General features: G+C 40.7%; 1 protein-coding gene across 3 annotated transcripts in view; it reads left to right on the top strand.

Annotated features, from left to right (window-relative positions):
- The window catches only part of CEP112 (centrosomal protein 112kDa), a 159,255-nt gene that overhangs the window by 90,719 nt on the left and 55,563 nt on the right, over nucleotides 1–12,973 (top strand). For all 3 annotated transcript variants that reach the window (XM_014952284.1, XM_014952283.1, XM_014952286.1), the window contains one exon: nucleotides 9,963–10,193. In XM_014952284.1, the coding sequence (XP_014807770.1) occupies nucleotides 9,963–10,193 (231 nt within the window). The remainder of the gene's footprint in view (nucleotides 1–9,962; nucleotides 10,194–12,973) is intronic.

The raw sequence follows: 12,973 nt of genomic DNA, 5'->3' as shown, positions 1-12,973 counted from the left end.
TCCAGAAATGAGGGGGGTTTTGAAAGTTAGAAGATGATTATTTCTTTAAAGTCTAAACCTGTAAGTGGCACAGTTTTTATTTCTGAAGCTGCTGGATTTCAGGATTTCTGGGCACATGTACTGCCATTTGTGGGACTGAGAATGAGGACTTCATGCTTGGTTGAAGACTGTTACCTTCACTCTAGCAGCACGACATCAGTAATGAGAGGGTTTCCTGGTGTGCTAGATTCTTCAGTAGAGCAGATCAGTACACACAGGCTTGTGCATTTAAGTCATCTTTAGTCACTGGCCCAGAGAATAACAAGGTTAGGTTCCTTAGTTGTTTTCCTATAGTTATGCTGGATTTTCAAAAAATGTGTCTTTTTCACCTTGATTAACTGTCAGGGCAGAACTGGGACAGAAGCACGGCCTTGGAGTCCTCCTCAACTGCCTGTTGAGGAGATGGTCATGGCAGGTGACCTGGATGGGAGTTAGTGTCCAAAGTTTGCATTTCTATGAGTATTAACTTCAGAAGTTGAAGATGGGAGAGATCTTAGACGTGAGCAGCTTATGGCTTAGGCTTTGTATCTGCATTGTGTCCTATGTTTGTGCTGCCAAGTTTGGCAACCGACGCCGTTTCCATTACAGTCACCCTAAAACCCTTATGGGGTGCGTGGGGTAAAACTTCTGGAATACTCAAAAGATGTGTGTGGTTCGAGCAGTAATTTGAACAAATGCCTGCAAAAGTGAAGTGTGTGATACTTTTCTGAGTGGCTTTTTGGGGGGGAGGTGGAGTTGTTTTGGTGGTGTTTGGGTTTTTTTTACTTATAGTAAAAGTCTTTTCTTTAGTTGACAGGGCAAAGACATTTCTCATAGACAGTACGGCCTGTACCACTCCTGGGGACAAATTAGGAATTATAATTTGTTTAATTTTGCTGCCTCATAGAGATGAATGTCTGTAGTAATCCTTAAATCTGTAATACATCATGTCTGCATTTAAATCAGAATTGCATGTTGTTCAGGAAATGGTAATGCTTTTAAATTTAATACGTGGAAAATTTAAATGCAAATGTTTTTCAGAAGCTTTGATTTAGGGGATGCTGGACACAGAAATACTCTGATCGACGGGTAGTTCTTCCCAGTCCTGCAGAGATCTTCAGCCTCCATTCCAGTGTTCCACTGCAGGAAAGTCCTATCCTTCCATAAATATCAGTAGCTTTTCTTCACTTTCAGAACAAGCTTTGCTCCAATATTGTTTGAGAACTGAATATATCGTTAACATTAATCTGAAAGGAGTATTTTCCTTTCACATCCTGAAATACAGAAAATAAAGCTTGATGTTTTTTCACAAAGGAAGACTGAACATGTGTTTGCAGTAATTTTCACTCATCACTGCATTAAGCAGGTGTTTTAGGCCAATTTATTTTTTTTGGCCTCCATTGTATTTCAGGTGTATTACTGTAGGTGTGTAGATTACTGGGTCCTCAGTGAGTGTCTCTGTTAAATTTCTTAGTATAGAGACAGAAGGAAATGAATCCTCCACCTAGTCCTTTCCAGGTAGGTCTCTTGGGAGTCTTATTCAAATCATTCTGTTTGTACAAAGAAAAATATAAATATAATCATTTCTTTCATCAGACAAGAAGAGAGGAGAGAGAAGGCTGGATGTTTTAATTTTTGACTTGCTAAGTTATTTCAAATTGAAGACAGTTAATTTATCTCAGTTTCAACTTGGGAAGTAATCCTTTCACTCACCAGTGTATTGTTTGGTTACACATGGAGGCTGGAGGTTCTTCCATCTGACTAAAGATTATTTTCCTGGGAAGGCAGTGACAATAACCAACCTACATAAGGTTCTGCTTTCTAGCTGCTGTTAACTAAATTAGAATCAAATGGACTTATGTAAATGAAGAAATCAAAATAAGCTCCATTAATTTTAAGCTCTTTGTGGAGCTGTTCAAATGGATGTCTGATTTTCCTTCTTTTTCTCTCCCCCCACCTTTTTTTTTTAAAGCCCAGTAGTTTGTAGCTTAAGTGCCATTTACATTAACTGGGGTTTAGGCAGCAAACTGGCCTCTTTAAAAGAGCAGATCTATTTCAGTGCACTCCTTTGGGGAAAATAGATCAAAATTTGTGTTTTGCTTAATTTTGTCAGAGCAGATCTTGAGAATTTTCCACTCCGTTCTCATGTGTAGTCATAGATGTAGGAACAGGAATGGTGACACTATTTTTGGTGTAACTTTTCCTCCTGGCGTTTTTTACCTGTGTCTTGCATTTCTTTTCAGCCTTCAGAAATATATGGTAAAGTTAGTGAACAGTTTGGGGTTTAGATTCCATTAATTTTATTGAAAATGGAGCTCAGCAGAAGGTAGCTTCTCTTTATTGTTCCTCCTGAGTCAACATTTGCATCGTGTTTCAGGAAAACGCTGCAGAGCAAGAGCAGACAACGTTTGGCAAATGCATTGCTAAGAAATAACATTTAAAGGGTGTTGGGCTTTTCTGGGGACTATGTGAAGTGCAGGGAAAAAACAGTTGACCATGATTTGAATATGAAGAGAGAGTGATGTTTAGCCCCTGGCAGCGCTGTAAAGGTAGAGTGGTGTTAAACCTTCCCCCACCCCTAACCAGCACCCTAGTAGATACAAAATAAGCAAGGTTGGTAAAAATACACTTTTGTCAGATTTGTAAATTTTAGAAGAGTTTCTCAGAGCATACAAAGTGCTGAAGCAATCCAAGGAAAGAATCTTACAGAGGAGATTTAATGTTTAAAAGCAGTTTAATGCTGTTAAAATTAATAGAACAAATATGTAAGTTGGCAGCTCAACACCTCACTTTACGAGTCCTAGTGGGTGTTTTCAAGAGAGATGTCAGAGGTACATTTGCAAAGGTGAGAAAAGCTGGGATTGTGGTGAGATGGAGTTGTTAGATCAGCAATATGGGGATTTGGATTTTACATTGCTGAACACCAAAAGTTTTACTGCTGGTACTAGGGTTGCCACCTGCACTGCTTTTACTGAAGTTTTATTTAAGTTTTTTTCTGTTTGAGTCTAGAGAACTCCCACTCTTTGTTTGTGGGGCAGGTTGATGGAACAGTTTGGGTTGTGGAACAGTTTTCCTACAAGAGGATACCTAAATTTGAGATTATACAACCTGATTTATAAACTGTGAACGTTTGATTTATGAATGTATTAGTCACTTCACCCCATCACTGCAATGGAGTCGCATACAGGATAAAGCAGTCTTCTAGTTAAACTGGGCAATAGTACCAACATTATGGAACACATTTTTTTCCCTCAAGAACGAGGACACTTCAGTGTGCACAAAATACTCTATAAACGTGTAATAAAATGCAGCTTTCCGAGTACTGAAGTTTTAGCTTTTAGTGTTTCCAGGCAGTACCAGACTATTGGTCAGGACTCCTGAGAATTAGGGGGGTGTTAGAGCTCCCTTGGCCCCGTGATTTCCTCCGGAAGAGCTTGCAGGCCCCTGCCCTTTGGAAAATTGGATCCGCTGTTGGGAGGTGGGACCAACCTGTTGGTCATTGAATTGCTGTTCGTTTTCACTTTGTTTCATTTATCTGCTCCCTTAATTACCATATTTATGGGCCTATGTGTTCTTACCCAAAAGGCATTTAAACTTGGCAGTGTAATAGATTGCGCTGGGAAAGCCAAATAGCTGTTTATTACTTATCCCTGTTAATTTGTGCTCTGTCACATCATTACCCACGTGATAATGTGCGTGACATTGGCAGAAGCAGTTTTCTTTGCAAATCAAATCTATCTTTTTAAGGATTCATAATATTGACAAATTGCTGATTTTACCAGTCACAAGAAAAATTGGATAATAAATTCTTAACCTATTTTAATTGAAATTCCTGTGGTATGGAAAATATTTTCAATAGATTTGGTTAAAACTGAAATACTTGAGTTAATTACAAAGCTTTATGTAGAAAATGATGATAAAAGCTTGAGTTACTGAATTTTAATGACTCTTGCTAATTCAAAATTCTTTTAAAGTATCAGCTTAGATTTGATTTATCTTCAGATTTAGATTGTAGCTTAAACAAAAAGATTGCTCTTTCAGCACTCTTCTGTACCCTTTGTATTATTGTCGCGTGTCAAAGGAGGCATAAATGCAGCTGCCGCCTGGCTGAGCTGGCTGGGAACTCCTGTGGGTGAACTGGGACCTGTGGGTGCAGCCCAGTAGGATGCTTTGGGGACAAAAAGGCCCAAGAGCCTTTAGGGCTGTGCCTGGCCCTTGGGACTGCCATCGTTGCCTGTTTTATAACTCGAGGGTAAAAATCATGGGGATAGTTCCCTAAAACCAGAACGAGATCAAGTGTGAGACCAAAACTTGCTGAAACTGCAATATTAAGACTCATTAGTATAAACCAATTTTGTTCTAAACACAAACCAGCATTACTCATCTTTGAAGTTCTTACAGCTTTACGTTTTTCTTAGCTTAGAGCTACAAACAATGTTCTTTTACTTTTTTAGCATGCTTTTATGTTAGATGCATTGGTTATTTTTGTGATGGTAGAGCAACTTGTCTTATCTGTTTCTCAGCACTTTATAAAGCTTTGTTTATTAATAAGAAAGCTAAAGTAGTTCAGATTCCCACTTTCAACAGATAATCATTTCTAAGGCCTTTTACACTCAGTGTGTCACCAGCTGCTGCGTGACGGGGATGGGATACTTCATCCACCTCTTCTGGGACAGTCATAGGTGAAAAGGGAGTCATTGTCACCACTGAATCACTGAGTGCTTCTACTTTGGTTTCTTATTTTCCTTTCCTCCTTCATCATCAAAGTGAGGTTTGTTTTTACTACAGTCTTCCCTTGACTGGACTGATCTCCTTTCAAAAATAATCCACTCCCCCATCACAGATGTTCTGTGATACCTCATCTGTCTCTGTCACATCGTGCCAGTACCAAGGCACAAAGGAACAAATCTCCCTTTCAGAAGGGCTCGCTGACAGTCCCACAGAAGGCACTGTTCAAACACACCCACAAATTCAATGTTCTTCCAGGTGAGAAAATGCTGAGACCATGCTGGCACAGGCAGGGGCAGCAGCTCTTACTTACGTTCAAATCGGGTCCTTACGGGCTAATGTTTTAGGGTTTTATCCTAGACAGGACCATTGTGACCGTGTAACCTACCAGTTCTTGTCTGAAGGAAGTCCATGGAACCACTCAGAGGTTTTGGGGGGGTTTTGTTGGGTTTTTCAAAATGTTACATGTGAGCAAACTTAAACACAGCAAACACCCGCAGGCTCCAGCTGCAGATGCCGGCACAGGTCTCTAAGTCAGCCCAGTGCAGAACTTCTGAAACTCAGTTTGGAGAGTTGTCACAATCCACTTGAGAAGTGCCTTTAAAAGTGATGCTTTTTTTTCCCATCACCCCAAGTACACTCAGCAAGGCAGAGCCAGGAAGGGTTATTGCAGCTTCGTCTGCTGGTAGATGTTAGTCACTTACTGTAAAATCTGCTGAAGCAACACCTAAATGACTGGAGATCTGAGCCTTGGGGAATAAGTTAAAAGTGGATTTGATCTTAACTCTGCGTTGCCTTGTTTTTGTGAGTTTAAAATGCCCTCGACACTGTTTGAAGCTAAATATGGTGATGGGGTGGATGTGGTTTGGTGTGTAATACCCTGACAGGGAGACAGTGAGACCCGTGTATTCCATCCCTGAGTATAAAAGATGCGGTCATGCTCCAGCCTCTTCCTTAGAAACTCAGCCAAGAAAATGCTTCATGCGCTTGAAGTAGGAGCTCCTAAAAAAGAAAGAGAATATATCTTTCTTTTTTTTTTTAATTAGACTGTAGTCATTCGGTCCATTTCTCGTCTCTGCTGCATGTAACTGTAGCGGAGTTTCAGACATCAGCAACATATTTTAATTTAAACTTTTTGCCAGCTTTATATTTTCTTATGCAATTTACTTTTTAAAATTAAGAGCACATGTTTTCCTTCCAAATAACATGCAGAACATTTATTGGCATTTTAAATAGGCCAAAGTGAGTGAGCAACCTTCTTTTTTTCTTTCAAGTCTATTTTTTCCCTACAGGCAAATTGCTGTGGGCTTATGACCCACCCTTTTTATGACACTATTTCAGCACAGATATTCTTAGTTAGAATTCTGAGTTATTCCTTTGAAACAGAAATAGAAATCAGCATCTCAGCGAGCAGTTTCCTCAGTGAAGGGATTGTCATACGTGCATACACATACATACAACTGTGCCATATAAATTCATATGAAATCTCTACCCTCTCAAACAGTTTACTTTAAATATTTGTATTTTTGTTCCAGTTGGGATACTCTGTAAACTAGTAGTTTCTTTCTATTTGTTTTTCTTTTTGTGGATTAATAGTCTTTTTACAAAATGCTTTCTTGTTTGGGCCATGGCATGGCCATCCTGCAGAGTTGTGATGAACTCCTGTCTTTGGAAAAAAGATAGGGATCCCTCTTATTTCATTTTCTTGTACCTGTACAACTGAAATAAAGACTATCACATTTTGATCCAAAAAAAAAAAAAAAAAAAGGCAGCAAGTAACAATAGAATTTTGGACCTGTTATATAGTGGGAAGTCTTTATTTCTTATGTTTAAGCCTGATGTTTAGCCCAAGGATGATTTGCTGTGGTCGAGCGTTGAAGCTGTGTGTTTCTCTGGTCCCCAGGTGGTTGGTTGGGCCGCGCAAACCTGTTCCCAAACAAAGACCTGAGCAGCCGGGGAAAGAACTGAGGAAGCCAGTCCTGAGAAAGGGGGTTCAGTTTCACAGACAAACCCAACCAGCATCATGCCCTCAGACCTCAGGCACAAGAAGTGAGATTTTGTAATTGCATCTTTTGTTTTTCCACAGAATCATTAAGAAAAGACAGTTGCTTTTAAGTTTTATAGTTCATGAATTTTTCACATCTGAGAATTATGTCATCTTGGGGTCTTTTTTTCCTAGTAGTACTAATTTGCCTACATTGAAGTGTAACAATAGTTTATTAACCCTGGTGTGTGGAATAGCAGCCTGTCAGTGACGGGGAGTTGGGGTCCGTGTCCGTAGCCCTCTGAAGATCCCCGTGTCACACGGGGGTGTCTCGTGCAGCAACTTGTTCAGTTGTAAGAGGCTTCTGCCAGTGACTTCGTTTATGGAAAAAATAATCTGGCTGGGAGAACTAGACTTATTTTAAAGTAATTGACAAGAACTGTGGCGGTGATCCCCAATATAAGCTTTTTCCAGTCACTTTGGAGAGATTAGATGTCTCTTAACATCATCTTACCAGCAGTGAAGTTGCTCCAAAAGGACTCCTTAATCATATTAGTTTCGCTGCCATCGCCCCGTCTTCAGATTCTTTCTTCTTTCCTAATAGAACCAAATCTGCTTTTGCCATCTATTAGGTCCAACATTAATGCTCCTTTGCATATTAATTACTGTTACTCTACCTATGGCATTCAGACCACTCTCTTTTGGCTCCCAGTTTTGAATCTGGGGGCTCGGAGCTGTTACTTTTGCCATGGGCAGGCAGTAGGAAACACTGTATTGTGCTACTTGATTTTCTAATGGCTTTGTATAAGAATTATTGAATATAGAACGAGGTAAAGCAGAAAGACCTAACAGTTGAGCCAGGAATTCACCCAATCTCTATTTTGGCTGGTAATATGATTTATGAATAAATTTTCCCTGTATTATAAGAAGAGTTAGCCTTGGGTCCTTATCAAACTTTTTAGGAAACTTCTGAGCAATGTAATATCTTAGTTTTACTTACATGGTAAGAAAAAAAGTTGAAGGAAGTTTTCTGTTTTAAAAAAGAAGGAAGGAAAAAAAAAGGAATGTGGTAGTGGAGGGAGAATGAGCTCTCAAAAAAAGCTTTCATAGATTAAAAGATAATTGTTACTCTTCCAGGCAGGACTTGCATTGGAACAGCTATTAAAAAACCCAAATGCTGCTCCGTGTGTCGGTTTAGAACTCAGACCATGTCATCCTATAGAAATTGTAGATCTATAGCATTTCTTTGGTTAAGTAAAAGCCAGTTAGGCTAACGTTTTGTAACAACCTGAAGGTGAAATTATTTTCTAAAAGAATTATAAAAGTATATTGTAGATTATAATTATGTACTAAAATGAACTTTACATTTTAGTCTGTACAATTATGTACTAAAATGTACTTTACATTTTTAGTCTGTACACAGATTTAAAAAATTACACGTGTAGACAAAAAGACCAGGAAAGGAAGGAAAGGCTGTAGTGCAGATTACACTGTATGAAACATGTGGTTGAGATGATGCTGATGGAGCTGAGGTCTGTGGCTGTGTACAATGGTGTGCTCCTTCCGTCTCTGCACACTCGGACCTTAGACAGAGAGGGAAGGATGCCCATCAGTAATTAAGAAAGTGTGGAGGCAAATGCAGTCTTGTGTGACGTTTCCAGGATGGTTAATGTTATTTAATACATGCTACGGCTGTGACAGTCAAAGGACACAACTGGACGTGTCTTTTACTATACCATATAGTTCAAATAGCTTGGAAAAACAGTCAGACTTTCACGCCTGGATTTTTCTCTCTCAGATCAGAGTATTTATAACAATCTGTCGTGGGATATTAATGTACAAGGCAATGTTTCTGATAGTCATTCATTTCCCAACCTTGGTCAGGAATGAAAGTTTCTTTTTCAAAGATTTGTAGTAATGTGGTTTTCAGAGACTGCAAATAGATGGTTTAGCTGAATACAGACAGTATATTGAAAATGTCTAAAGAAGAAAAATAGTAGTTGGAGAGAGAGGTCAGTTCAAAGCTCTAGGAGCAGTAACTGGTGTTCCAGGGCAATGGAATCTTTATACAGCAATTTTCATCAGATTTTCTTATGAAACCTTTAATAAGCTTGAGTTGAGTCACCTACATTTATTTGGTAGAACATCAATTTCTCATCTCAATGTTGTCACATCGTCTGTGAAGGAATTCCAGGGAACTGCATAGTCACTTGTGAAGCAGGGAGGAAAAAGGGGGAGATGCTGTGTAAGATTTTTAGTGAAAAACACTAATTTTTGGACTTGTATTTCTGAAAGAAAACATGTATGTGCTTACAACATCCTGCGTTGCAATTGGCTGTAAGCTTTTATGTCACAGATAAAACGCTCCTATGCTTTGTTTAAGAAGCTACAGAAGAAATGCAGTTAGAAAAGTAACTCCTGAGAGTTGTGTGTAAATGTGAAGTGATAAATGTCTGCTCTGCTGGCACTGCCCAGCAGCAGCCTGTGTTCTCTGTGCGTCGGGGTAACCCAGATTTTCCGTGTGTGACTTCCCCTGGGGAGGGCAGTGAGCTCTTCTGCTCCCGCACCACCGTCCCCCTGTGCCACTGCTGTGTCACACAACGTGTTATTGCTCCCGAGGACTGAGGGATGGTCTGGGATCACGTGAAAGAGAGTTGTGGATTCTGAAATCCATGTCTTGCGTGTTGAAGGTCCTGTCTCTTTTCCGTACTGTGATTGCAGAGTCTTCAGGGTTCCCTTGTCATCCTCTCTGGGTGTGCTTTGGTTCCTGCACCTGGAGCAGGATGTTCTTTGAGATGTTCCTGGTGTACGTTAGCACATTGTGATGAAATACAGCCTATAATCTGTAGTGTCATGGATCAATGACTGATAAGACAGTGATATCTCACTAGAAGATGGCACGTCATTTCTTAAGGGAGAAAAACAAAATCCCAAAAGGCGGCTGGGACGTTATAGATAGTGATTGTGTGCCACAAACTAAATTTCTTCACCTATGGGGACACTCCCTCCAAAAAGGTAAATCTTGCTCCATCGTTGCTTTGTGTGGGGAGGGGCTGCATTCCCCTGGGGGAGTGAAGAGAGGGGAAAGAGCAGGAAGGGAGGCCGAGGAAGGGGATAAAGAATCCTTCTGATCTCCTCCCTGCCCCGGCTAACAGCCTGCCTCAGAAAATCACATAGGTTGTTTTTGTGGTTTTGGCATTCCTTTTTATACTTGGTTTGCTCTGTATTTCAGGTTATCTGTGATATGGAGAACCAAATCCACAAGCTGAGGGAAGAGCTCGTCCAGGTGAACGCTCAGCGGAAGCAGCAGCTGCTGGAGCTGAGCCACCAGTGGGAAGAGGAGAAGCAGAGGGTGGCTCGAGACCATGAGACAGCGATGAACAAGATGAAAGTGGAGGCAGAAAAAATTACGTTAGACCTGAAAAAGATCCACGCGGCAGAAACAGAGAAGGCCTTGGAAAAGGTAAGAGGTTCACGTGGGGCTGCTGCTAATGGCACGGCAAAAGGGGAGCAATTGCCCCAAAAGTTAGATAAGTTCTCACTGAGGAGAAATGTGTAGGGGTCGCTTGAGTTGAAGAAAGAGTTGCATGACGTAGATGTGAGCTGGGATGATGCTATCAGGGTGCCAGTAGGGAAGGGTTTGTGGTGCTGTGGTGACAGACGACGTCCCTTTGGAGGCGTGAGGAGGGTGGTCGCTGCTGGGGCTGTTTGGGCCGTGGTGAGCGCGGAGCGGGGACGGCCCTGCGGTGCTGGGGAGCTGGAGGGACTTTAAAAATCCAGAGGATTTCAAAGGCAAAGCCAGCCAGGGACTAGGCTAATCACTTCTGCTTTGCTGGAACAGAGAGAGTGGAAAGGGCGGTTCTGCTTAACTGAGCTTTTTCTCCCTTAAAAAGAGGGAAAGTTCTTAAGGAGGAAAAAGTTCAGGCTAAAACTGCAAGGAAATTGGGTCTAGTTGCTAACAATGGCTGGTCTACTTTTGCCTGTGTGCATCGGGTGAGCAAGGGCTCTGGGAAAGGCTTGAAAATAGAAATTAATGTTTGAGATAGATCAGTGCTTCCCTCCCCTTTCCGTTCAGCGGGGTCACTGGTGTCCCTCAGCTCCCGAGCATCCCCTCTACCGGCGTCTGCAGTTCAAGGATTTCACCACGTTAGGGATGACATGGGCTAAAACATGGATGGGAGTTTTATTTCAAAAGCTAAACTAAAAAACCCTACTTAATATTTATGGTAGACGTGTATATGTAAGCAGATAGTTGTTGAAGTATCTTTTATATGCCTTAATGTAATAAATCATAGGTTTTATTGGAAAGTGATGTACGGTGGCACAAATTAACAATCTGCAGATACTGTTTGAACAGCCTTTGTGAAAGTGACATTTCATTTACCTGCATCAGGTTCTTGGTCTGTAATTTCAAACAGCATTCGGGGGATTATGCTGGAAGTCAGCCAGCCTGAAGCCATTAAAATGGCTGTGATCAACAATTCACAATCTTTTCTGAATGTAAGGAAAGCTCTGCTTGGCATAATTATTTAAAGCCAAGGTCACAGAAAGTATTTAAACCTTTGAAATTCATCATTAAAGGATTAATTTTAACTCAGGAAGACATTGTCATTTTTGCTTAAAAATGGAATTTGAATCTCAATTCTTTTCTTTCTTTGATCTTTTTTTACATGTGTAGTATAGCAAAAGAAAAGTTAACTTCTTTACATCCTCAAATTAAAGTTACAAATAATCCTTCATAGGACAATATCTTTAATAGTCTTGAATTGTCACTTCTGTCAGAAATACTATTTTTTTAAATTTGTTGGACTTCTTTCATTTTTCAAAAAAAATTGCTAATTTTAATCTGAATTAACTGCTATTGAATTTTTTATTTTTTTTTATTTAACCTACTTCCCTATTTTTACCTCTAATCAGAAGGGCACATGTTGAGTAAAAGATAGGAGGGGGAAAAATAAAGTATCTCTGTTGGAAAGTCTCTCTCAGACACATGAAAATACCTTGCATTACCTTCAAATCTCCGTTCACTGTTCTGCTTCGTTTTGGTCTTCCAGATGTAGAGCTGTGGAAATTGGCCACAAAGTCCAAAAGTCAAAGTAGCTTAGAGGGCAAACTCCATTTAAAGCTCAAAAGTTACAGTTTCAGCTAACTTAGTTCAAATCTTGATCCTATTAAAGTCCACAGAACTTTGATGAAGGAGATTTTATCCAAGGGGGTGGAGGTGAGGGGAGGGGAGCATCTTAATTGCAGCGTGAGTCTTTGAGTCTTGAAACTTGCTTTTAAAGGTCTTTTTATTTTTCTAACAAGTCTTGTTACCTTAAAATTTAGAACAATATAGGAGAAAAAATTGTCCTCTAAACTTACTTTTTGTCTGCCAATTCTGTAAAGATTGCTTAAAAATCCAAGGGGAAGCCGAATTTCACTGTCTGGGCTTGGAACATCTGACTGTTGGGATTTTCTGAAGGTCAGTGCGTTCCCAAGTGAAGGATCTCATTCCTCTGTGGCCTCTTCTGTGAGTAACACTGATTCTGTCTGGATTCTGTTTTGTGGAGTTGTGGACTGGTGTTCACATGAACGCAATGAAAGGCGAAAGAGGTGGCTAAAACTTGAGTGAAAATAAAATTTGGAGTGAAATGTGTAGAAGGAGATGCAGGGTTGGTATGGTACTGCCCTCCCCAAAGCCCCGCTGCAGTGGGGTGGGAGGTTGGGGCAGAGATAGAGGAACAGGTTTCACTGCAGGAGCCCTGGATATTTAAATATTGGGTGGTATTTGTAGGCAGCTTGTCAATATTTAGGGACGCATAATTTCATTTTCTGTTGCTTAAAAGGCTCAAGCTTAAACATAGTCCCTTGTTTATTGTAATGCTGTGGCTGGCTCGTTGTGCTGGGTGTTAGAGCACGCAGCGCCAGAGGCTGCTCGCGAAGGGCAGGACAGTGGGGGTTTTGAACCTGTGATTCTAAAAGCCAGTATCTGTTGACAGTTATTGCATCTCCAGTGGGTAGGGAACCATCAGTGGGAAAATATTTACCAGGTGGCCAAATGGCAGAGTGTAACCTGCTCCATGGGAAAAATAAACATGGCACCTGCTGTTGTGGAAACAGTAATAAAGGGAGAAGCCCATCGTTTTCCAGTGCCCTCCCCTGTTGCAGGTGTGTTTTCAGTGAAGCAGCGCTTTGTTCCAGAGCGAGCTGTGCCTGACCTGAATAGCTCCACAGGAGCAGTGTGGGACCCTGGTGTGGACA

This window comes from Calidris pugnax, unplaced genomic scaffold (assembly GCF_001431845.1).
Source record: "Calidris pugnax isolate Ruff unplaced genomic scaffold, ASM143184v1 scaffold206, whole genome shotgun sequence".
Classification (NCBI taxonomy): domain Eukaryota; kingdom Metazoa; phylum Chordata; class Aves; order Charadriiformes; family Scolopacidae; genus Calidris; species Calidris pugnax.
The sequence above is the reverse complement of the archived record's forward strand: the minus strand, read 5'-3'. Positions and strand labels throughout refer to the sequence as shown.